The sequence below is a fragment of the Hypomesus transpacificus genome, unplaced genomic scaffold (assembly GCF_021917145.1).
Source record: "Hypomesus transpacificus isolate Combined female unplaced genomic scaffold, fHypTra1 scaffold_318, whole genome shotgun sequence".
Lineage (NCBI taxonomy): Eukaryota > Metazoa > Chordata > Actinopteri > Osmeriformes > Osmeridae > Hypomesus > Hypomesus transpacificus.
In genome coordinates, this window is record NW_025813846.1 from 57,356 (window position 1) to 83,703 (window position 26,348).

The following is a 26,348-nucleotide window of genomic DNA, read 5'->3' on the forward strand; positions in this document are numbered from 1 at the left end:
GGCAGCGGTATGCGTGGATGAGGCTGGGGAGGATGCGCACGGTATGAAGTGTTTGGCAACAACATCACAACCATTTCACTGTGGTCCATAAGGGGGGCGGGGTCATGGGGGGCCCGGGAGCGAGGGCGGGGTCTGGAGTGGTCTGATCATTTTACTATTGTTTAACCCTTTCAGTGTACGTATGTCCATAGGATGTGTATGTGTGGGTGAGAGAGATAAATTGTGGATGTTTTCTTCCCCTCACACTGGTACCGCACAAACACACACACACACACACACACACAACACAGACACACAGTGCACACACACACACACACACACAGTGCACAGGGAAAGGAGGCCTGAGGCCCCCGACTCTTGCTTCAGGTACCAACACAAATCAAAACATGTTTGTCCAAACCCCTGATAACAGAGCTCCACACGCCCACGCACACACACCTTCTCTCCACAGGAACCTTCATAACCTCTATCCCTGACCTGCCTCACCTTCAGCTTATCTGTACAACAACAACATTAGCAGTTCCATAACGGTTCAGTAGAATACGGGGATCTCGGGTCAGCAGAGTCATTAGATGGTTTACTACCAGATACACGTCTGAGATAAGGTAACACCTTGGAGATAGGACAGAGAAAGATATAAGGAGATAGGGAGAAAAAGGGAGATATAGGGAAATAGGATAAGAGAGGAAGAGAGAGTGTGAATGTAGAAAACCCCTTTCCCCACAATAAACTGAATTCAGATAAGAAGGAATATATATATATATATATATATATATATATATCCAGAGAGAGAGAGAAAGAGAGAGGAAGTTAGAGAGAGATAGAAGGAGAGTTAGTGAGAGGGAGAGAGTTAGAGGGAGAGAGAGTTAGATGGAGAGAGGGTTAGAGGGAGAGACAGAGGGAGGGTTAGAGGGAGAGACAGAGGGAGGGACACCTGAAGCCTTGACCCAGGGTCGAGCCCCAGCCTCAGATCTCTCATGAAACCAGAGAGAGTGGACGTTGCACAACCAGCATGACACATCAACAGCAGCAACAACCGCCTGCCTGTCTGCCTCCGCCCTCCCTGGGGCTCTGCAGGGTCTTCTGGGAAACCTTGACTGGTGCGACTCACAGGGGACACGGTGTACGTAGTGTGTGTGTGCGTATGTTGTGGTAGCTTGTTGGGTCACACTGATCAGTATTTGTCAGAGGACAGTTTTTCCCATGCTCTGCAATATTGATCTGGCTCCTAAAGGGAATAACAATTATGTTTTCAAAACACTAAAGAGTGTGAGAATGTTCAAAATACATTTTTAAAATAATTTCCGGGCAGTCAAATTCTCCTCATAATCTGCCTTCACAGCAGGTGACCCTACTCCCCAGCAACACTGCCTCACAGCAGGTGACCCTACTCCCCAGCAACACTGCCTCACAGCAGGTGACCCTACTCCCCAGCAACACTGCCTCACAGCAGGTGACCCTACTCCCCAGCAACACTGCCTCACAGCAGGTGACCCTGCTCACAAGAGCATCCTTTTCTGTGTCTTCCACTCTGCTAATTTTAACGGTTTCTGAGCAGCTTCTAAATCAGCTTCCCCGAGGGACTGCAACCACGCCCACCAGCCTGTCAGGAAGGGAGCAGCTTGAGTGGAGAAGGACGAGGTTTCAAGAGAGACAGGGAGAGAGAGAGACAGGGAGGGAGAGAGACAGAGGGGAAGAGAGAGAGAGACAAAGAGAGGAAGAGAGAGACAGGTAGAGAGAGACATTGAGAGAGAGAGGAAGAGAGAGACGGAGAGAGAGAGGAAGAGAGACAGGGAGAGAGAAAGAGAGACAGGGACAGAGGAAGAAAGAGACAGTGAGAGAGAGGAAGAGAGTGACATAGAGAGACAGGGAGAGAGAGGAAGAGAGAGAGGGAGAGAGGAACAGAGAGACAGATAGGAAGAGAGAGAGAGAGACAGAGGGCCCTATTTTAACGATTTACCGACGTGCGTGTGTGAAGGGAGAATTTGAGTGCAAAATAGGAATGATACAAAGTCAATTGCACACAAACAGCTTCCCTTCACAGGAACCTACATTACCTCTATCCCTGGCCTGTGAAAGGGGTTCAGGTCCACTTACCACACTTCAGCTGAACTGGTTCACGTGCAGGTTTGTGTGTGTGAAGAGGAGGGAGGTGACAGTATAGAGGAGGGAGGTGACAGTATAGAGGAGGAGGGAGGTGACAGTATAGAGGAGGAGGGAGGTGACAGTATAGAGGAGGGAGGTGACAGTATAGAGGAGGAGGGAGGTGACAATATAGAGGAGGGAGGTGACAGTAGAGAGGAGGAGGTAGGTGACAGTATAGAGGGAGGTGACAGTATAGAGGAGGATGGAGGTGACAGTATAGAGGAGGGAGGTGACAGTATAGAGAAGGATGGAGGTGACAGTATAGAGGAGGGAGGTGACAGTAGAGAGGAGGAGGTAGGTGACAGTATAGAGGGAGGTGACAGTATAGAGGAGGATGGAGGTGACAGTATAGAGGAGGGAGGTGACAGTATAGAGAAGGGAGGTGACAGTATAGAGGAGGTGACAGTAGAGAGGAGGGAGGTGACAGTATAGAGGGAGGTGACAGTATAGAGGAGGATGGAGGTGACAGTATAGAGGAGGGAGGTGACAGTATAGAGGAGGGAGGTGACAGTATAGAGGAGGGAGGTGACAGTAGAGAGGAGGAGGGAGGTGACAGTATAGAGGAGGAGGGAGGTGACAGTATAGAGGAGGAGGGACGTGACAGTATAGAGGAGGTGACAGTAGAGAGGAGGGAGGTGACAGTATAGAGGAGGAGGGAGGTGACAGTATAAAGGAGCAGCAGTACTGGGACATTCCCATGGTTATGACTGGAGCAACATAGGCCTCATTAACAGCACCAGAGAAGAAGGATCCTTTAGAACATGCAGCTGCAAAATCTTATGTGGATGCAGAGCTCCCCCTGGTGGCCAGAACAGGGATTGACTACAGCTTCCTCAACAACTAGATGGCTAGTTCTAGACAGACAGACACTCAGGAGAAACACATGGCGACAAGAAGGAAGGGAGAGACAGACAGACAGGAAGGAAGACAGACAGGAAGGAAGACAGACAGACAGGAAGGAAAAGAGAGAGACAGGAAGGAAGACAGACAGGAAGGAAGAGACACACCGAAGATATAGAATTATGAGATGTCTTTATTGTAGTTTTTGTATTCCAGTGACACAGACACAAAACAGAAAAAACCTTCATACCCTGCCCCCCTCCCTCCCTCCCCCCCCCCCGCTCCCTCCAAACACACACAGCTCAGAGGAGGGATTAGAGTGTACCGTGATCTTGTGTTTCCTTAAATTAAACAGAGACAGAAACAGGAAGAGAGAGAGAGAGTAGAGAGACAGAGAGATATAAGCTACAGTTTACAGGAAGAGAGAGAGGAGAGAGACAGAGAGATACAACCTGAAAGCTACAGTTTACACAACAGTGCTGTCTCAACAACAACAACACTGAAACTATAACTGACAAGGGAAGAAAAAAAAGCAACAAAATCATTTCATTTTTAAAATGTCGTTAACTATCAACTATCTGTGGTCCGGAGGGGGGGTGAAACCATGACGACCACTCACCCCCCCACTCTTCTACACTTCTCTTTGTCAAGTTTTGAATGTTGAACTTTATTAAATGGTAATACATGTTCTCACTAAAAATCAGCTTGTCTAGTCAACTAGGTAAGGGGGGGGGGGGGGTAGGTAAGGAGGGCAGGGAGGGGTGCAAGAGGAGGTCCTGGGTGGTCCGGGGGGGTTCGGGGGGCAGGAGATGGTGTGCTCAGTCCTCTTCACTGCCGCTGGCAGAACGCTCCTACAACACAGAACCTCACTTACTGCTGGGAGAGTGTGTGTGAGAGAGAGAGAGAGAGAGAGAGAGAGAGAGAGAGAGTGTGTGTGTGTGTGTGTGTGTGAGAGAGGGTGTGTGAGCCTCACCTCCTCCTGCTCCTCCTCACTATCGTCGTCGCTGACGACGGGCTTGGCCCTGGAGCCCCGCCCCCTGCGGCGCTGGCTCCGCCCCCTATCCTTCTCCTTCCTGCCCAGCTTGATCTTCACCTTCACCGAGCGAGCTGGAGGAAAACACAGGGGTTAAAGTGACAACAAGTCCTGAGCCTGAACTGTGTTTGGGGGGGGTGGAGAGAAACTGCACAGACAGACTTATCTTCAATGGCACCATTTATTAGTATTATGGCTGTATGTTAAAATGGTAACATAAATACGTAAATAAATACATCAATCTTCTAGTTTTCTACACAGGGTGACCAGTGGCTGCGAAATTGTGAATGACAAGTTCATGTTCCGCAATAAATGTGCACAAACGTATTTGTAAGTCGCAGACATGGTCAGTCGTAGACAACGGTGTGTCAGCTGTAACAGTTGCTCCCGGCAACGTCGTGGTAAGTTTGGGTGCACGGGCAGCGGCTCTATGACCGGGGTTTAACTCGAGCAAGCACTTTCTTACCGCTGCTGGCATATAGTATCTTTCTCGAGCAAAACGTGCAGAAACAAGCACCTCTACCCTTTTCTATCCACGCCCAGCCCCATTTATTCAGAGTCCTTTATCTATGGATAGGACATCATCTCCAGGCTTCATGAAGCCGCGCTCCATGCTTTCACCGACTACGCTAACGTGACGTATGGATCTCATTCACACTGCGTTGGCAGGACCCGCCCTGCTCTGCTTCTGATAGGCTTGTAACGTTAGTTATAGCTGCGTTCCTCTCATATGATTGGTAGAGGAAATCAATTGACGCGAAAATATTAAACTGCATGCAAGTTCCCAAATTATTATTATTTTTCCTCATGGCTGACGCCAGGCATCCGGCACGGTGCCGGAATACTTTAAGCCCTGAAAACAGATCACTCCTGTGTGTGTGTGTGTGTGTTAACCCCTCACATTCAGACTCGGAGCCTTCGTCCAGCTCCTCCTCCTCCTCCTCGCTGTCCTCCCCCTCGCTGTCCTCCTCCTTCTCCACCTTCTGCCTCACACTGGTAAACACCGACTGGAGCACTATAGAGTCCTCGTAGATCTGGAGATTAAAGAGGCTGGGGTCAGGGTGGGGTCATCAGGGTGGGGTCAGGGGTCATCAGGGTGGGGGGTCAGGGGTCATCAGGGTCAGGGGTCATCAGGGTGGGGTCATCAGGGTGGGGTCATGGGTCATCAGGGTGGGGTCATCAGGGTGGGGTCAGGGGTCATCAGGGTGGGGTCAGGGGTCATCAGGGTGGGGTCAGGGGTCATCAGGGTGGGGGGTCAGGGGTCATCAGGGTGGGGGGTCAGGGGTCATCAGGGTCAGGGGTCATCAGGGTGGGGTCATCAGGGTGGGGTCATGGGTCATCAGGGTGGGGTCATCAGGGTGGGGTCAGGGGTCATCAGGGTGGGGTCAGGGGTCATCAGGGTGGGGTCAGGGGTCATCAGGGTGGGGTCATGGGTCATCAGGGTGGGGTCATCAGGGTGGGGTCAGGGGTCATCAGGGTGGGGTCATCAGGGTGGGGTCAGGGGTCATCAGGGTGGGGTCATCAGGGTGGGGTCAGGGGTCATCAGGGTGGGGTCATCAGGGTGGGGTCAGGGGTCATCAGGGTGGGGTCATGGGTCATCATGGTGGGGTCAGGGGTCATCAGGGTGGGGTCATCAGGGGTCATCATGGTGTGGTCAGGGGTCATCATGGTGTGGTCAGAGGTCATCAGGGTGGGGTCATCAGGGTGGGGTCAGGGGTCATCAGGGTGGGGTCATCAGGGTGGGGTCAGGGGTCATCAGGGTGGGGTCATGGTGGAGGTCTAACCAGAGAGCCCTCCAGGTTGAAGGTCTGGGCGTTCTGACAGAGCAGCATCACATCCTTTTCCAGGTCATTCAGACTGCGGTACTTGTGACTGCGGATCCGATCCTTGGGGGGGAGCAGGGAGGGAGAGAGCAGGGAGGAAGGAGAGAGAGAGGGGGGGGGGAGCAGGGAGGGAGAGAGCAGGGAGGAAGGAGAGAGAGAGGGGGGGGGAGCAGGGAGGGAGAGCATGGTTAGATCAGAGCAAGTCCTCTCTGCAGGCTGCCTGCTTCCTGCTTCTGTACCTTGATCTTCCTGAAGTCCACAGGCTTCCTGATGAGCTCATAGTACTCGGGCAGCTCCTTTCTGGAGGGCAGCTGGATAAACACCTCGCTCAGCTGGCGGCCATTACTGCTGTGAGGGGGGGGGGGGGGGGGGGGAGACTCTTAGTGCACTTCAACTACAGCAAACTAGTCCTTTAGAGATTGGCAGGTCACAGACAGACAGACAGACAGACAGGGTGTGAGAGGAGAGACACATTCAGACAGACAGGCTCCATTAAGACAGGAGACACATTCAGATTCAGGTGGAGAGCGACAGACAGGTGGAGAGCGACAGACAGGTGGAGAGCGACAGACAGGTGGAGAGCGACAGACAGGTGATTTATTTAGAAAGATTTATTTAATTACGTGATTATCCTCATTGTATTCATTCATTTTCTATGTATTAGTTTGCTTTAGCACCTATTTATTACTATACATTTGGTTTAGTTTAGAGAAGTAGGGCCTCGTATAAGCGTTTACGCTTCTTCCTTCCTCCTGCACCTGTTTTACCCAGTTGTTTGTATTATGTTTTTATATAATATTTTGTGCAAATAAACAAACAAACAGACAGGTGGAGAGCGACAGATAGACGGAGACAGAGACAGGTGGAGACAGAGACAGGTGGAGACAGAGACAGGTGGAGACAGAGACAGGTGGAGACAGAGACAGACGGAGACAGCCAGGCGGAGACAGACGGGGACAGACGGAGACAGACAGACGGAGACAGACAGACAGACGGAGACAGACAGGCGGAGAGCGACAGACAGACGGGGACAGACGGAGACAGACAGACAGGTGGAGAGTGACAGACAGACGGAGACAGATGGAGACAGACAGACGGAGACAGACAGACGTAGACAGACAGCCAGGAGGAGACAGCCAGATGGAGACAGACAGCCAGGTGTAGACAGACAGCCAGGTGGAGACAGACAGCCAGGAGGAGACAGACAGCCAGGTGGAGACAGACAGCCAGGTGGAGACAGACAGCCAGGTGGAGACAGACAGACAGCCAGGGAGTGAGAGGAGACACACATGAACACCCCCTCACCCGTCCTTGTACTTAATAACGGCGTCCACCATCTTCTTCATCTTCTTGGTGAGAGAGGGGGGGTTGGGGGACAGCTTCTCCGCGGGGGGGCGCCCCCTCTTCTTGGCCTTCTTCCCTTCCTCCTCCTTGTCTCTGCCCCGCCCCCCGCTGGAGCTGGGCGTGGCCGGCCCCGGGAGGTCAGGGTCACGGTCTCTCTTCCTCTTCCTGGTGGTCTTCTTGTGGCGCACCTCCTCCTCGATCTCATCCAGGGTGCCCTCCTCAATGGCCTGGGAGAGGAGAGGAGGGGGGTCAGACTATGGGCCTGCTTTCACCTCTCTCTGTTTATGTATTCATCCATCATCCAACCATCTCCCTCCCTCCCCCTCTCTCTCTCCTTCCATCATCCAACCATCTCCCTCCCTCCCCCTCTCTCCTTCCATCATCCAACCATCTCCCTCCCTCCCCCTCTCTCTCCTTCCATCATCCAACCATCTCCCTCCCTCCCCCTCTCTCTCCTTCCATCATCCAACCATCTCCCTCCCTCCCCCTCTCTCTCCTTCCATCATCCAACCATCTCCCTCCCTCCCCCTCTCTCCTTCCATTGTCATCTCCCTCCCTCCCCCTCTCTCTCCTTCCATTGTCATCTCCCTCCCTCCCCCTCTCTCTCCTTCCATTGTCATCTCCCTCCCTCCCCCTCTCTCTCCTTCCATTGTCATCTCCCTCATCATTCATCCATACTCTCCTCTCTTCTCTCTCCCCCAGATCTGAGACAAAGTCAGAGGTGACTGACCTTGAGCCACTGTTTCTCGGTGAGTGAGTCACTGTAGTCGACTTCCTTCCTCTGGCGGGAGCCGCGGCCGAACATCTTCTCCTCCTCCTCCTCGCAGGTGAGCCGCTCCACCTCTGCGTCGTCCTTCATGATCCAGGTGGGCAGCTCCTCGTCCTCCATCAGGCGGGGCCGGCGCTTCACGTTCCGGGCCTCCTCCCGGCGCCGGTCCAGGTCCATACGCTGGGGGAACATGACTCACTTAGATACCACGTCTGAACTAACAGGTTCTCCTGTCTGAGGGCCGGGTTCTCCTGTCTGAGGGCCGGGTTCTCCTGTCTGAGGGCCGGGTTCTCCTGTATGAGGGCCAGGTTCTCCTGTCTGAGGGCCGGGTTCTCCTGTCTGAGGGCCGGGTTCTCCTGTATGAGGGCCGGGTTCTCCTGTATGAGGGCCAGGTTCTCCTGTATGAGGGCCAGGTTCTCACCATGAACTGTTCAAACTCCTCTTCACTCCTGGCGATCATCTGGTTGACTGTCTCATCATCAGGAACTTCATCTTCCTCCTGGGAGAGAGAGAGCAGAGGTGAGACCAGGGAGGAGAGAGGAGAGACAGACAGAGAGAGAGCAGAGGTGAGACCAGGGAGGAGAGAGGAGAGACAGACAGAGAGAGAGAGCAGAGGTGAGACCAGGGAGGAGAGACAGACAGAGAGAGAGAGTTCAGAGAAGTCTGATCTCTCCAGGAGAACACCATGCGTGTCGGAATGCTGGAGTTACCAGGAAAACTAGGACAGACTATGGCTGAAGTCCAATACTCCCCCTTCCCCTTAATTTACCCCTTCCCCTTGGCCCTCGAAAGTAAGGGGTAAGGGCTACATAGCCCTAAGAAATGGGACGCCACTTGGTTACAGGTACGTCATCTAGCACGTATCGATATCTCCAAAGCAAGTAGCGTTATGCACTGATATTAAACGAAATACGCTGCTAATGGAGTTTACTTAAAACTGTAGACATGCTAGTCAGAGAAATGCAGGACTGTTGTGCAATTCAACACTGTCGCATTAGCGTACCAAACACGAGATATTTTTCAAAACAATTCGATTTGGAAAATGGTTGCAAATATATATGTTCAGGACTGTGTATAACTCAAATCAAGACTTTCATAATTTTTTTATCAATTAATTAAGCCGAAAATATTACATTTATCGGACTCTCTGGATGATGTGGCCGCCATTGTTGCCGGTCGCGCAGTTTTCACATAGCCCTAGGTTTCAAGTAAGCTCCCGATCTTACTTGGTTTTAAGGGGTGTATACCCCTTAGTCTTAGCCCTACCCCTAGCTCCAAAAGAGTATTGGGACACCACTACCTCTCACGGGAACGCACAAAACTAAGGGGAAGGGGTAAGGAGGAGTATTGGGATTTGGCCTAAACTCGAGAAACCCTACAGTTCTATGTATGGGTGAAAAAGCAGGATTCAAAGAAGGGAAAAAACAGGGAGAGACAGAGCATGACAGGGAGAGAGATGGAAGTGATGTAAGTGATGGGGGGGGTGTGGTGTGTTTTTGGAGGTCTACTCACACCCACCCACGTCCCCCCTGCCCGCCAGCCCCCCTGGGGGCAGGCTTCGTCCTGTTCCTCGTGCTCCAGGATGGCCTGCAGGAAGGCGCGGCGCTCGTGGCTCGATGACTTCTGGTCGAACATGCCCGCCTGGATGACCTTCTGGTCCACGTTCAGCTTGTACTTGGCTGCTGCCAGGATCTTCTCCTCCACGCTGTTGACCGTGCAGAGCCGCAGCACACGCACCTCGTTCTGCTGCCCAATCCGGTGGGCCCTGTCCTGGGCCTGGAGGTCCTGGGGAGGAGGAGGAGAGGGTTACAGATGGACAGGTGGATACCTGGTGTGTGTGTACCTGGTGTGTGTGTACCTGGTGTGTATGTACCTGGTGTGTGTGTACCTGGTGTGTGTGTACCTGGTGTGTGTGTACCTGGTGTGTGTGTACCTGGTGTGTATGTACCTGGTGTGTGTGTACCTGGTGTGTGTGTACCTGGTGTGTGTGTGTGCACCTGGTGTGTATGTACCTGGTGTGTGTGAACCTGGTGTGTGTGTACCTGGTGTGTGTGTGTGCACCTGGTTTGTGTGTGTGTACCTGGTGAGGGTTCCAGTCTGAGTCGAAGATGACGACCGTGTCAGCAGACTGTAGGTTGAGGCCCAGCCCTCCCGCCCGTGTCGACAGCAGGAACACAAAATACTCTGACGCAGGGTCGTTAAAGGTCTTCAGCAGCATGCCCCTGTCCTCCGCCTTGGTGGTCCCTGCTCTCACACACACACACACACGCGGTTAGGAACCATGGATGTGTTCTACTAGGAAAGGACATCGTTGATCTCTCGTCCCCCCTCACCGTCCAGGCGGAGGTATTTAAAGTTGCGGTAGGCGAAGTAGTCCTCCATGATGGTCATGAGGGTGGTCATCTGACAGAAGAGCAGCACCTTGTGGTTGGTGACCCTCAGCTTGGGCAGAATACGGTCCAGAACCTCAAACTTCCCTGAGGAGCGGTACAGGTCTGGCCTGGAGCGACACAGAGGATCAGACACAGATAGTCAAATACAGTGACAATAACAGACAGTTCACCACGTTACTGAAGTAACAGACAGCCTACACCACATGTTACTACAGTAAGATTCAGTAACAGACGTTAACATGTATTAACAGTAACATGTCGTAACATGCAGGGTTGGGGAGTAACGGATTACAAGTACTCTGATTACAAAATAATTGTAACTGTAATCCGTTACGTTACTGGCACACACAAAAAATATCGGATTACAGATCCTTTTGAAAAATATTGAGGATTACTTTTCCGATACTTTTACATTTGGAAGTAGTCAATTTTCGTTGTTTCCTTTTAATTGCAAAATTGGCCATTTTCTCTGTGATGTTTCACATTTGCTTAACAGACACACTACTAGCTTGTTAAAACTTTGATCATGGCTGCCTGACAACGCAAACATGTCGCAGCAACACACTGCATTTTTGATTAGCGTGGATTAGTGATTTATTAAAAAAAAATTAAAACTTTATCGAAAAGGTAAAGAATGTGGAAGTAGGCCAACCATTATTAGAATAATCGTGTGTATATTTGAGATTTGACTATTTTGAAAAAGGTTTTAAGATTAGCGAGGATATCATGTTATTTTCATAGACAAGACATTTTCTATCATTCTGTTTGAAGCTTAATTGAAAATGTAAAGGGTGTGGAAGTAGGCCAGATATTATTAGAATAATCTGGTGTATATTTGAGATTTTTTGACACCATCTTGAAAAAATGTAGATTTGAGAGGATTTAGCTATTTTCAGAGATTAGTGATTTTCTATCATTTTGTTTGAAACTTAATTGAAAAAGTAAAGGCTGTGGAAGTACACCAGACATAGAATACTCTGATGTCCGTTTGAGGTTTTATATTAATAAAAATATTTTGAAAGTCATAATTTTTCAAATGGTTTGAATAGTTTTTCACCCAGTCCCCAACGCAACGCTGCAAAGTAGCATCTTCAGAATGTGAGACGAATGTCCAATATGAAACTAACCTCACCTCGGTCATAAATTGACGGTTTTTTATAAAAGCCCAGTAGTGGTAAACAGAGTTAGTGATAAGAGTTGCTGTGATGTATGCTGTACATTTTCATTGGTAAAGGAGTAACTACCATATAGCTACCAGTTAAGATACATTAATCAGTCTTTAAAACTTATGTCATTCTCTTCATAATAAGCTAAAATGTTGAATTTGGCCAGGGTTGTTGAAAGAATTAGCTTGTTAGGGACTGTAGTTTTGTGTAAGGGTAACATTTAGCTGCCTTGCTTTTTTCCAACATTCCAAGAATGGTTAAACAGGTTAACCATAATAACCAAAAAAGGATATGAACTAAGATTCAATCTTAGAGACATATTTCAATTTCATTAATATATATTTAAAAAAATTCAAGTGTTTAGGTTGAACTCGAATAAGACGTTACATTTATGTTATGTGGTTAAAGTTCTTATGGTACTTGATGAATAGTAAAATATCAATTTTGAACCTTACATTGTATCATATCCACTTGATCATCCTTAGCTTAAGATTGGCTTATGTACCACTTATTTTTCCCTTTTAACTAAATAAGTAATTATAGTACTAAATGTAAGGCATTCTGTATAACAGCTTAAAGAAACACTCCAGACCCCTAAACAGCTCAAACTTGTCGTGCTGGTCATGTTTCCGTCACGACAGGCACTAAAAACACCAGTGCTTTCGGTCATTCCTAACTCAGCCTCCGTAAGTGACCAGACATTCTTACAGTGACGTCACTTTTCTTTAGAAAATGTTGGAACATTGAAAATGAATCAACATTGTCGGAAACATGACCGGCACAATGATTTTGATCTATTTAGGGGTCTGCAGTGTTGCTTTAATAAAAAGCTAAGTAAATTGTTATAGTTTATATTTCTGCGATTTAGTGGCCAGTGGCCACAATAAGTGAATAACATTGTTGGTTAATTGTCCCCAAACTGCAGTTTTTGGTGGATTGATCAAAATGTGCTTTATGCATTTCTCAAACAATAAATAAAAGTGTGTAAATAATATTGTGCATTATATGTCAACTGCCATTATTGGACCCTCTATATCCTTTTTTCCCTTTTGGTACACTACCACTGGTCATCAGTCCACACATCAGTGTAATGATCTTAACGCGTATTAACAGTAACATGTCATAACATGCACTTGTTCCGGGAGTACAATGGTACTCAAGCATGGTTTGCTGGTCCCAATGTTAGTTTCGTCAAGGATCACAATGACTCTTGCTTAGAGACTTGTTGATCTTGTTGGTCAGTGGTAACTGATTTAAATTGTTGTACTCGCTGTGAAATATTTTTTACTGTTGCTTGCTTTTCTACAGGTACACTTGCACTTATAGCAATTCATGTTGTTAAATTGTAACTTGTTTCACTACATGCTCTTATGGTTCTTCCCTTGGGTACTTACTTTGGTTGTTCAATGTGTGCTTCATGTTTTGGCTACCCGCAATGTTTTTGGGGCTATCTTGTTGTTATTATCAGTGATCTATGCACTTTGTAAAGCTCTCTCTTGGAAGTCGCTTTGGATGAAAGAGTCTGCTAAATGAATACATGAAAATAAGACAGTAACAGACAGTAACAGACACTTACCCACTTACTACTCCTCCTGTGTAGCCCAGGTGCTCAGAGAAGGATTCCTGGAGACAGACACACCAGAGTTACACAACAACCACAGGCTCTCATACATGGGTCAATCTGAACATGTGCTATTTAAGGTGGACTGGGGGAGGTGTGCTATTTAAGGTGGACTGGGGAGGTGTACCTCTATATGCTGGAACATGTAAGGATGGTTGCAGATCTTCCTCAGCTGCATGATGGTGTTCATCAGAGTCTTGGTTCCACCTTTACCCTGAAACACAACACACACACACAGTGACAGCACACAGTGACAGCACACACAGTGACAGCACACACAGTGACAGCACACAAAGTGACAGCACACACACAGTAGCATGAAAGCACACAGGTATATCTGCTCACCTTCTTGTCCTTCTCAGAGCCGTCGGTCAGCAGCACCCCCTTGGCCTGCATGTGTCTGTACAGAACCCTCTGCAGAGCTGACATGTCACACTTGATCACATACTCCACCTGCCGCGCACACACACACACACACACACACACACAACACATCAGGACAGAGACATCTATAGAAAGAGAGAGAGTACAGGGACAGAGCGAGCATGCGTGTGTGAGAGAGAGAGTAGAGGGAGAGAGCGAGCATGCGTGTGTGAGAGCGAGCATGCGTGTGTGAGAGAGAGAGTACAGGGAGAGAGCGAGCATGCGTGTGTGAGAGAGAGAGTAGAGGGAGAGAGCGAGCATGCGTGTGTGAGAGAGAGAGTACAGGGAGAGAGCGAGCATGCGTGTGTGAGAGAGAGAGTAGAGGGAGAGAGCGAGCATGCGTGTGTGAGAGAGAGAGTACAGGGAGAGAGCGAGCATGCGTGTGTGAGAGAGAGAGTAGAGGGAGAGAGCGAGCATGCGTGTGTGAGAGAGAGAGTAGAGGGAGAGAGCGAGCATGCGTGTGTGAGAGAGAGAGTAGAGGGAGAGAGCGAGCATGCGTGTGTGAGAGAGAGAGTAGAGGGAGAGAGCGAGCATGCGTGTGTGAGAGAGAGAGGTACCTTCTCAGGTAGCTGAGCCTCCACTTCCTTCTTGAGGCGGCGCAGCAGGAAGGGGCGGAGCACCTTGTGGAGACGCCTGATGATCAGGATGGTCTCCTCCTCGTTCAGGTCCACCTGGGAGGAAGTCCACATCTTGGTCACCTTCAGCCCGTCATGATGTGTGTGTGTGTGTGTGAGTGTGTATACACACACACGTGTGTGTGTGTGTTTCACCTTCTCCCTGTCATGATGTGTGTGTACATGTGTGTGTGTCTCACCTTCTCCCCCGTCATGGCGAAGGGGGCGTTGAACCACTGCTCGAAGGTGCTGCAGCTCTTGAAGATGGTGGGCAGCAGGAAGTTGAGCAGCGCCCAGAGCTCCGGCAGCTTGTTCTGCAGCGGCGTGCCCGTGAGCAGCAGGCGCCGGGGGGCCAGGTAGTGGGTGTTCAGCACCACCGTCAGCTTACAGTGGTGGTTCTTCATCCGGTGACCCTCATCCACGATCATGTACTTCCAACGCAGCTGGAGGGAGAGGTTACCATGTCAGGACCTGCATAGTGTATGTGTCCTACCTTAGCCAGGACGTGCATAGTGTGTGTCCTACCTTAGCCAGGACCTGCATAGTGTGTGTGTCCTACCTTAGCCAGGACGTGCATAGTGTGTGTCCTACCTTAGCCAGGACCTGCATAGTGTGTGTGTCCTACCTTAGCCAGGACCTGCATAGTGTGTGTCCTACCTTGGCCAGGACCTGCATAGTGTGTGTGTCCTACCTTGGCCAGGACGTGCATAGTGTGTGTGTCCTACCTTAGCCAGGACCTGCATAGTGTGTGTGTCCTACCTTAGCCAGGACGTGCATAGTGTGTGTGTCCTACCTTAGCCAGGACCTGCATAGTGTGTGTGTCCTACCTTAGCCAGGACCTGCATAGTGTGTGTGTCCTACCTTAGCCAGGACCTGCATAGTGTGTGTGTCCTACCTTAGCCAGGACGTGCATAGTGTGTGTCCTACCTTAGCCAGGACCTGCATAGTGTGTGTGTCCTACCTTAGCCAGGACCTGCATAGTGTGTGTGTCCTACCTTAGCCAGGACGTGCATAGTGTGTGTCCTACCTTAGCCAGGACCTGCATAGTGTGTGTGTCCTACCTTAGCCAGGACCTGCATAGTGTGTGTCCTACCTTAGCCAGGACCTGCATAGTGTGTGTGTCCTACCTTAGCCAGGACCTGCATAGTGTGTGTGTCCTACCTTAGCCAGGACCTGCATAGTGTGTGTGTCCTACCTTAGCCAGGACGTGCATAGTGTGTGTGTCCTACCTTAGCCAGGACCTGCTTAGTGTGTGTGTCCTACCTTAGCCAGGACCTGCATAGTGTGTGTGTCCTACCTTAGCCAGGACGTGCATAGTGTGTGTGTCCTACCTTAGCCAGGACGTGCATAGTGTGTGTGTCCTACCTTAGCCAGGACCTGCATAGTGTGTGTGTCCTACCTTAGCCAGGACCTGCATAGTGTGTGTCCTACCTTAGCCAGGACCTGCATAGTGTGTGTGTCCTACCTTAGCCAGGACCTGCATAGTGTGTGTGTCCTACCTTAGCCAGGACCTGCATAGTGTGTGTGTCCTACCTTAGCCAGGACGTGCATAGTGTGTGTGTCCTACCTTAGCCAGGACCTGCATAGTGTGTGTGTCCTACCTTAGCCAGGACGTGCATAGTGTGTGTGTCCTACCTTAGCCAGGACCTGCATAGTGTGTGTGTCCTACCTTAGCCAGGACCTGCATAGTGTGTGTGTCCTACCTTAGCCAGGACGTGCATAGTGTGTGTGTCCTACCTTAGCCAGGACGTGCATAGTGTGTGTGTCCTACCTTAGCCAGGACCTGCATAGTGTGTGTGTCCTACCTTAGCCAGGACCTGCATAGTGTGTGTGTCCTACCTTAGCCAGGACCTGCATAGTGTGTGTGTCCTACCTTAGCCAGGACGTGCATAGTGTGTGTGTCCTACCTTAGCCAGGACGTGCATAGTGTGTGTGTCCTACCTTAGCCAGGACCTGCATAGTGTGTGTGTCCTACCTTAGCCAGGACCTGCATAGTGTGTGTGTCCTACCTTAGCCAGGACCTGCATAGTGTGTGTGTCCTACCTTAGCCAGGACCTGCATAGTGTGTGTCCTACCTTAGCCAGGACCTGCATAGTGTGTGTGTCCTACCTTAGCCAGGACCTGCATAGTGTGTGTCCTACCTTAGCCAGGACCTGCATAGTGTGTGTGTCCTACCTTAGCCAGGACCTGCATAGTGTGTGTGTCCTACCTTAGCCAGGACCTGCATAGTGTGTGTCCTACCTTAGCCAGGACCTGCATAGTGTGTGTGTCCTACCTTAGCCAGGACCTGCTTGTCCTTGATGATGTACTCGTAGGTGGTCAGCAGAACGTTGAACTTGCCGCTGCGCAGGATGGGGACGAACGCACGCCTCGCTTGTGGCGATCCCTGCACACACACACACACACACAGTGAGACCCCTGTCCCAGGGGCTCCCTCCCTCTGTTAGGATACTCACGGCACGTGTCCACTACATCGAAGCAAACCGCTTGCCTCCCACAGTGCACCACGCTCAGGGCAGTGTCAGACAGATTAATGCAGAGTTGTAGTTCTCTAAAGTCAGTTGTAGTTCGTGTAACGTCATGGCAGTGTGCAGATTTGGGTTGACGTACAATATCGATCAAAATACAACTTTTACACACGATGCAGAGGTCTGATATGCTGGCTAGATGAAGCATGATGTTATCTACAGAACACACTAGTTCTGGCTGTATTTTAACCAGAGTGAAAGATTAAATGTTACAGTACGCAATCGGACGGCTAGCTACGTTTTGTTACAAGACAGAATTTAAAAGCACAAAACCCCCACCAGGGGCACCAACAACATCGCCGACCTTGCGGAGCAAAGCATGTGGTGCTAGTGGACACGCACCGTAAGAGGGTCTGACTCACCTTGTAAGACACCTTGACCACCGATGGAGCCCACTTATCGAACTCATACACCCAGTTAGACAGAGTCCTGCACACACACGAGGGAAAAGTTAGTTCCAGACCAAGCCAGCTCAAGCCTTAATATCCCCCCACACAACACTAGAGAGAAGGAGAGGAGGAGAGAGGAAGAGGAGAGCTGAGAGGAGGAGGGAGGAGGAAAGGAGGAGGAGAGCTGAGAGGAGAGAGGAAGAGGAGAGCTGAGAGGAGAGAGGAAGAGGAGAGCTGAGAGGAGAGAGGAAGAGGAGAGCTGAGAGGAGGAGGGAGGAGGAAAGGAGGAGGAGAGCTGAGAGGAGAGGAGGAGGGAGGAGGAGAGGAGAGAGGAGGAGGAGAGGAGGAAAGAGGAAGAGAGCTGAGAGGAGAGGAGGAGGGAGGAGAGCTGAGAGGAGAGCTAACATACGAGAGTGGAACGATGATGAGGAAGGGTCCGTTGATGCGTTTCATCTCCATCAGGTAGGTGATGAGGGCGATGGTCTGGATGGTCTTGCCCAGACCCATTTCATCAGCCAGGATCCCGTTCAGGTTGTTGTTGTACAGAGACACCAGCCACTCCAAACCCTTGATCTGGGGCAGGACACACTGATGACACACACTGCCCACACACACACACCCTGCCACACACACACACACACCCTGCCACACACACACCCTGCCACACACACACACACACACCCTGCCACACACACACACACCCTGCCACACACACACACCCTGCCACACACACACCCTGCCACACACACACACACCCTGCCACACACACACACACACACCCTGCCACACACACACACACCCTGCCACACACACACACACCCTGCCACACACACACACACCCTGCCACACACACACACCCTGTCACACACACACACCCTGCCACACACACAGCACCCTGTCACACACACACAGCACCCCCCTGTACCTGGTACTGCTTGAGCTGTCCGTTGATCAGCAGGGTGGACTGCTTATCCACTCTCTCGGTGACAGCGTGAGCCACAGCGTAGTAGGACTGCAGGCCGCGGGCGAAGGCAGCGCTGCCGTACTCATCATCCACGTCCTGCTTGGCATGTCTGTGGGGGGAACACTGCTTACTGATGCCCACACACAAAGAGAGAGTGAGTATGTGTGTGTGTGTGGGGTCAGCCCAGGTGGAAGGTGTGTGTGGGGGACTCGTACTCGATAATGTGTTGAACGTCGAACTCTGACACGTCCTCTGTGTCCGGGTCTGGAATCTTCTTCTTCTCCTCTGGGGGCGTGGCCTTGGACGACTGTGGCTCCTCCTCCTCTTCCTGGGGGGGCGAAGGCAGAGGAGGGTCACACACACTCTGTACACACACTCACTTCTCTCTCTCACAGCCAGCTCCCCCTGGGGGGCTCTAGGGGGCCCTCCTCCTCCCCCTGGGGGGCTCTAGGGGGTCCTCCTCCCCCTGGGGGGCTCTAGGGGGTCCTCCTCCCCCTGGGGGGCTCTAGGGGGCCCTCCTCCTCCCTCTGGGGGGCTCTAGGGGGCCCTCCTCCTCCCCCTGGGGGGCTCTAGGGGGTCCTCCTCCCCCTGGGGGGCTCTAGGGGGCCCTCCTCCTCCCTCTGGGGGGCTCTAGGGGGCCCTCCTCCCTCTGGGGGGCTCTAGGGGGCCCTCCTCCCTCTGGGGGGCTCTAGGGGGTCCTCCTCCCCCTGGGGGGCTCTAGGGGGCCCTCCTCCCTCTGGGGGGCTCTAGGGGGTCCTCCTCCCCCTGGGGGGCTCTAGGGGGTCCTCCTCCTCCCTCTGGGGGGCTCTAGGGGGTCCTCCTCCCCCTGGGGGGCTCTAGGGGGCCCTCCTCCTCCCTCTGGGGGGCTCTAGGGGGTCCTCCTCCCCCTGGGGGGGGGCTCTAGGGGGTCCTCCTCCCCCTGGGGGGCTCTAGGGGGTCCTCCTCCCCCTGGGGGGGGGGGGGGGGGCTCTAGGGGGTCCTCCTCCCCCTGGGGGGCTCTAGGGGGTCCTCCTCCCCCTGGGGGGGGGGGGGGGCTCTAGGGGGTCCTCCTCCCCCTGGGGGGGGGGGGCTCTAGGGGGTCCTCCTCCCTCTGGGGGGCTCTAGGGGGTCCTCCTCCCCCTGGGGGGCTCTAGGGGGTCCTCCTCCCTCTGGGGGGGGGCTCTTGGGGGTCCTACCTCGTCCTCCTCTGAGCCGCTGTCTTCACTGTCTGAGCGGGGCGCCACCTCGTACCTGCACACACACACAGACACATCAGCATTCAGTAGAACAAGGTCCAGGCTAGAACAAGTGTGTGTGTGTGTGTTAGGCCCACCCAGGGTTCATCTCCAGCCAGGCCTCCAGCTGCCCGGCCCTGGGGGCCTCCAGCCCCGTCAGGATCTTGCCACTGTCCATGTGGATCACCTTCACTGGCAGGTCACTCATCTGACTGCTCTCATCCAGGGGCTGGAGCAGGACACACGGACACACAGGTAAACACACAGACAGGTAGACACACAGACAGGTAGAAACACAAGTAAACACACAGACAGGTAAACACAGACAGGTAGACACACAGACAGGTAGACACACAGACAGGTAGACACACAGACAGGTAAACACAAAGACAGGTAAACACAAAGACAGGTAGACACACAGGTAAACACACAGACAGGTAGACACACAGACAAGTAGACACACAGGTAAACACAAAGACAGGTAGACACACAGGTAAAGACACAGACAGGTAGACAGACAGGCAGGTAGACACACAGGCAGGTAGACACATGGACACACAGGTAAACACACAGGCATGTAGACAGATAGACAGGCAGGGAGACAAACAGACAGGTAGGTAAACAGACAGGCAGGGAGACAGACAGGCAGGGAGACAGACAGGCAGGGAGAGGGACAGGCAGGGAGAGGGACATGTAAACAGACACAGAAAAGGTAGACAGGTAAACAGACAGGTAAACAGACAAGTAGACAGACAGGTAGACAAACAGGTAGACAGACAGGTAAACAGACAGGTAGACAGACAGGTAAACAGACAGGTAGACAGACAGGTAAACAGACAGGTAGACAGACAGGTAGACAGACAGGTAGACAGACAGGTAGACAGATTCACCTCTCCATCAGGACCCAGTCCAGACCCCCCTTCTGTGTTCTCTGGCTTCTGGAGGAAAGAGACAACTTAGATACCCATAACCTCGACCCCTGACCCCATGACCCTGACCCCACGACCCCTGACCCTTCTCGTGACCCCTGACCCCCACCACCATCACCTTCTTCTTCTTTTTCTTCTTCTTGTCCTTCAGCGCCTGCACGGCCTTGTGGGCGCGGACCAGCTCTGTGAGGTTGGCCACGTACTCATCGGTCTGCTGCAGCAGGTAGGCCAGACGCTTGTCCTTCTTCTGGTCAATCAATTTTCTGTAGCCCTCCTCGTCCTCAGCCTGCACACACACACAGCATTTGTAAAGACAATGCAAATGTGTGTATGAAAAGGTGTTTGTGTGTACATGTGTGTGTACAGGTGTGTGTGTGTACAGGTGTGTGTGTACAGGTGTGTGTGTGTGTGCAGGTGTGTGCGCAGGTGTGTGTGCAGTTGTGAGTGTACAGGTGTGTGTGCAGTTGTGAGTGTACAGGTGTGTGTGTACAGGTGTGAGTGTACAGGTGTGAGTCTCACCATCAGCCTCCTCATCCTCTCCTTCTCGATGCGTTCGTTCTCCTTCTTCTGCTCGCGCTCCGTGTTGGCGTGGTAGGTGGCCACGGCCTTGGTGGCCTTCTGCAGCTTGGCAGCCATGGAGCGATGGTACTCCTTAAAGTCCTTGGCATGCTGCAGGATGCTGTTCAGGTACTCCTGCACACACGTACACGCACACACAATTAGAGTTGTCCTCATCTGAAAGGAGAAGCCAATGTAATAACCCTCCTGCTATACTGTGCAGCTCAGAGGAGCCCCTCGCCTGGTGTTTCTGCCGGCGCTTCCTCTCCTGCTCGATCTTCTGCTGCTTCTCCAGCTTCTCGGTGATGCGGGCCTCCCTCAGGGACTGGCGCTTGCTGCGCTTGTAGGCCTTGGCGTTAAGAGCCGTCTCCAGCGCCGTGTCCCTGCGCATGCACACCACCACCTCCTGACGCAGCTGGGGGGAGAGAGGGGCAGAGCGTTAGCGAGAGAGGAGGGGTGATGGGGAAGGAGAGGAGGAGGAGAGAGGAGGAGGGGAAGGGGAGAGGAGGAGAGGGGTACTGGGGAGGTACCTGTCTCTGGAAGGTGAGGAGGCGGAGGGCCTTCAGCTCGATGTTGGCCTTGGTCCTCAGATCTCCAGCCAGAGAGCCAGGAAGCTGCTCCAACTCCTGGATACGGTGGGCGATACGAGCTTGGAGCCTGCACACACACACACCAACATCAGTCGTGCATGAACCATTAGTGCACATGGAACCAATCTGAGCTAGTTGTGGTCCAGGTCCAGACTGGTCCCCCCTTAACTCTCTCTCCTGGCTTCACCTGAACTTTATCTCCTGGTCTCACCTGAACTTTCTTTCCTGGTCTCTCCTGAACTCTCTCTCCTGAACTCTTTCTCCTGGTCTCACCTGAACTCTCTCTCCTGGTCTCACCTGAAATCTCTCTCCTGGTCTCACCTGAACTCTCTCTCCTGTAGGATCTCCACAGGGTCTCACCTGAACTCTCTCTCCTGTAGGATCTCCACAGGGTCTCCCCTGAACTCTCTCTCCTGTAGGATCTCCACAGGGTCTCACCTGAACTCTCTCTCCTGTAGGATCTCCACAGGGTCTCACCTGAACTCTCTCTCCTGTAGGATCTCCACAGGGTCCAGTCCTCTGGGCTTTTGGATGGGTGTGATCCTGTTCTGCTTCTGGTGCAGCACCATGGGGGGGGGCTGGGCGGGCTGGCCGGGGGACTGGGTCTGGGGGGGCATGACGGGGGAGGCAGCCGGGGGCACGGAGGGGGGGGGGGGGCGGGGGAGGGGCGGCCAGTGGGCTGGGGGGGGGGCAGCTTCTGGGGGGCACTGGAAGGAGCAGCAGCGTTCACCATGGGGCCTGCAACACAGAGGGGTCACAGGTCTCAGATGTTTGCATCATCTCTAAAACACATTTCGACACAGAACACCACCGTCCCAGCCCAGAGGTCAGAGGTCAGGGATCGAGACCTCACCTTCAGGCCAAGGTTTGGGGGGGCCATTGGTTGGGGGCCCCTGCATGCTGGGGGGTCCGGAGGGGCCAGGGGGGGGCATGGTGGGTCCTCCCATACCTGCAGAGCACGGCAACATCAGCCTTGGTAACAGGGTTTCCACGGCAACACAGCCATGGATACCAGCAGTGACCACCATGGGTCTCAAACCCTCTCTCTTCCTGCTCATCTTCATGTTGTTACATTATACACAGTACACACACATGTACATTATATACACACACACACACATTAATATCTCTACATGCATATAAAATCTATAAGAGATGTATAAAGAGATGTATATTGTATCAGTATTTATATATCAATATCCATCTGTATCAATATACATACATACATCTCCCCATCTATCTATGTGTGCTTGACGGACATCTCTTCCATCCAATGGGTTAGTGGCAGCTTACCGTGAGGTCTATTATAGTTGGCCTGAGCAGGCCCAGGCCCCGCCCCTGGCCCCGCCCCCGGTCCGGCAGCCATGTTGGGTAGGGGCGGCTGCTGCATGCCAGGCATGGGCCTCTTCCCCTGCACAGCCATCTGCAAGTGGTCTGGGAGGGGCTGGCCGCGCGCCAGCATCTTGTAGGCCATGATCTGAGCCCGGAGCTGGTGCAGCTGGTTCTGGTTGAAGGGAGCAGGACCCCCAGCCCCAGCACCGGGGCCCGGGCCTGGGGCTCCTCCGCGGCCAGGGGCCCCGAGCGCCTGGGGGTCCCCACTGCCCTCCATCGGGCCGGACGGCATCATGGGGCCGGGGGGAGGGCCGTTGGCCGGGACAGGGCTTGGGGCATGGTCTGAGCCCCCCAGAGGGGAGGGGTATCCTGGAGAGGAGGGGGGGGCAGCTTAGCTGGTTTATTAAATCAAAACAGTGACGAAACTAAAGAAAAAAGCCTCTACACTGAGTACATACCAACCTCCCCCCCCCCCTCGTTCTACCCTGGGAGTGCAGTTCTAGGGGGCTGGTAGGGGGGCTAGGGGGGGCTTACCCTGGGAGTGCTGTTCTAGGGGGCTGGTAGGGGGGCTAGGTGGGGCTTATCCTGGGAGTGCTGTTCTAGGGGGGCTAGGTGGGGCTTACCCTGGGAGTGCTGTTCTAGGGGGCTGGTAGGGGGGCTAGGTGGGGCTTACCCTGGGAGTGCTGGTCCAGGGGGCTGGGAGGGGGTCCCATGCCGCTGTGCCCCCCTGGTCTCATCCCCTTCATCTGGGCGTAGCGAGGGTCATCAGGCACCGCCTCCTTATGCATGCCCTCCATAGGCTGCAAACACCACACACACACATGATTAACAATAGTCGACTTGTACAAGATTGTAATGTTGACTCATTTAGCACAGAGACACATCTTACTTTGTGCATCTGGTGCATGTTCTCCTGGGGGTACCCCCCGGGCCCCTGGGGGGGGTGAGCCTGCCCAGGGCCAGGGGGACCGGGGCTAGGGCCCATCATTGTGTGCGTGGAGCCAGGCGATGGGCCCGGGCCGGGGCTGGGGCCCATCATGGTGTGGCCGGAGCCAGGTGAGGGACCGGGGCTGGGGCCCATCATGGCCCCGGGAGAGGGACCTGGACCTGGGGAGGGGCCCGGACGAGGGGTTCCTCCCATAGGGGGGTCCGGGGTGGACATGTCTCAGGGTCTGGAGTCAGCCGCTGGTCAGTCTGAGGAGACAGGAGAGAGAGAGGTCAGACAGTAGTGAGAGATGTGAGATAGGAGAGAGAGAGGTGAGATAAGAGAGAGAGAGGTGAGACGGGAGAGGAGAGGTGAGACAGGAGAGAGGTGAGACAGGAGAGAGAAGTGAGACAGGAGAGAGAGGTGAGACAGGAGAGAGAGAGGTGAGACAGGAGAGAGAGAGGTGAGACAGGAGAGGTGAAACAGGAGAGGTGAGACAGGAGAGAGAGGTAAGACAGGAGAGGTGGAACAGGAGAGGTGAAACGGGAGAGAGAGGTGAGACAGGAGGGAGAGAGGTGAGACAGGAGAGGTGAGACAGGAGAGGTGAGATAGGAGAGGTGAGACAGGAGAGAGGAGAGGTGAGACAGGAGAGAGGAGAGGTGAGACAGGAGAGAGAGGTGAGACAGGAGAGAGGAGAGGTGAGACAGGAGAGGTGAGACAGGAGAGAGAGGTGAGACAGGAGAGGTGAGACAGGAGAGAGAGAGAAAGAGGTGAGACAGGAGAGAGGGAGCTGGGACAGGAGAGGAGAGGTGAGACAGGAGAGAGGAGAGGTGAGACAGGAGAGGTGAGACAGGAGAGAAAGGTGAGACAGGAGAGAGAGGTGAGACAGGAGAGAGAGAGGTGAGACAGGAGAGAGGGAGCTGGGACAGGAGAGGAGAGGTGAGACAGGAGAAGTGAGACAGGAGAGGAGAGACAGGAGAGAGGTGAGACAGGAGAGAGATGAGACAGGAGAGAGCTGAGACAGGAGAGGTGAGAGAGAGACAAGAGGGGCTGCCCTCCCTTGTAAACTGTCGGTAAAGGGCCCAGAGAGACCAGCCAGACAGGGGACTACTTCAGTGCTATCATACAACACAATTTGTCTGCTGTTTATATGTTCCTTTGAATTAGAGTCTGATCACTAAATAAAATGCAATGCATCATGTTATGTATGCTTACTCAATGCAAGTTGATTTGGACAAAGGAATCTGATCAACAGTATGTGCATGAAGCATCTTCATCCATTCTGATGTAACTACTCCACACAAAGCTAGCCAACGAATTCACCCAGCCAATGACTGGGTAAATTAGGTCAAACATGATATATTTGTTGATATGTACATTTGTACGGGTGTGTCCGTGTGTGGTGTTTCGCTGGTCCGGTCGTAGTGTGTTGAGTGACCGGCATGTTATCTGGTGCTTGTTGCTCTCCGACGTCTCCCCGTTACAGGCAGGTTTCTTTAATAAACACAATCCTTGCCTATTGGTCTTTATCTAACTAAATACCAGGTGGTTTCAATAGATAAAAGATTCGAAAACGTTTTTCTGATGCAATACAATAGTTGGCTTATTTAAAAATTATAGCAAGCTAGCATCTTAGAATAAGTTGAGAATCGTATACAGTACTGCAGTAGAGAGTCACTTCTCCATACAAACAAGCAATAACTTAGACCGGCTAATTAAACAACATATGTTGGCAAAACGTAGTATACATTTCTTAAAGATGAACATGTAATTTGCAATCAATTTAGACAATCTGTGAGGTTAAAACAAATAAAAGCAGCTCATCAATTCACTGTAGCTAGCTAGGCTAGCTAGCCAGACAATCCAGCTAAACAAACTTGATTGAAAACAAAACATTATCAGTTAGAGATAGCTAGTCGCTAGCTAGTTAGCTTAGCAGCTAACCAGATATGTTTACTGTAGCGAGGAAGTTAGGCGGGTTCGATTAGCCTTGCTGGTTTGTTTGAAGTAAAAATTGCTTTTATTTATTTGACTTCTGTAAATCACGACCAAACGTATACATGTATAGCGTTACCTGGCTAAATACGTTTAAATTGAAGACCTTATCACAAAGAGTTCACAAGCTAGTACTGCATTGCTAATGGTTAGCAGGCTATCTAGTCTGCTACTAGAGACCATGCCGTTCACCGGTTCAGTACGGTGGAAAAAACGGTTCTTTTACCCGTTTGGGATACAGCAGAATATATAAAAAAAGTATCATTGAGTCTTGATATGATTGATCCAGCGCGCCTCCCGTACCCCGATCTCCGTCCCGCTCTACATACCTCCCGAAAACTTCACTAAATTCATTCATTTGCTCTGCTGTCAGCGCCGCGGAAATACGGGCAGAGATCTCGGTCATGTCTACCGATTTCTTCCAATTTAAACGTACCATAACACATTTATTTGTTTTCTAAAATACAATTTCCGAGAATAATATGTTCTTAAAATGACTGCGTAAAAGAAATAAAAGGCCGGTGACTTACAGGCAGGGAATTTTATCGGTGTAGTCTCTCTGGTGTGTCCCTTCGATATCCTTCAAGGTAGAAACAAAGACCGACCGAGCCAGATCGCTTTTTTTCGCTTCCCCTCACCCTCCTCTCCGCTGGTTTTGCACGGAACGGAACGGAACGGCCTTCTCTACAGTCTCGAGCGCCCCCTCTACAAGCTCATTGCCCCGTGAAGAGCGCGCATGCGTAGAGACGGCCT

General features: G+C 52.1%; 1 protein-coding gene across 1 annotated transcript; it reads right to left on the reverse strand.

The window, feature by feature from the left end:
• Positions 1 to 3,160: 3,160 nt before the first annotated feature.
• smarca4a (SWI/SNF related, matrix associated, actin dependent regulator of chromatin, subfamily a, member 4a) lies at positions 3,161 to 26,324 on the reverse strand. The gene is given in 35 exon segments (XM_047016154.1): positions 3,161 to 3,836; positions 3,959 to 4,092; positions 4,920 to 5,052; positions 5,803 to 5,904; positions 6,081 to 6,189; positions 7,147 to 7,412; positions 7,916 to 8,134; positions 8,376 to 8,453; positions 9,473 to 9,739; positions 10,035 to 10,198; positions 10,288 to 10,454; positions 13,090 to 13,136; positions 13,262 to 13,348; positions 13,480 to 13,587; positions 14,115 to 14,228; positions 14,372 to 14,614; positions 16,447 to 16,557; positions 17,062 to 17,128; positions 17,498 to 17,661; positions 18,014 to 18,161; positions 18,268 to 18,380; positions 19,228 to 19,282; positions 19,365 to 19,495; positions 20,157 to 20,204; positions 20,314 to 20,481; positions 20,715 to 20,888; positions 20,995 to 21,168; positions 21,284 to 21,410; positions 21,821 to 21,993; positions 21,996 to 22,081; positions 22,197 to 22,292; positions 22,637 to 23,044; positions 23,349 to 23,475; positions 23,565 to 23,869; positions 26,126 to 26,324. Coding segments are annotated over 34 exon segments (4,914 nt in total). The 5' UTR covers positions 23,838 to 23,869; positions 26,126 to 26,324; the 3' UTR covers positions 3,161 to 3,803.
• Between the last annotated feature and the right edge of the window lie 24 nt (positions 26,325 to 26,348).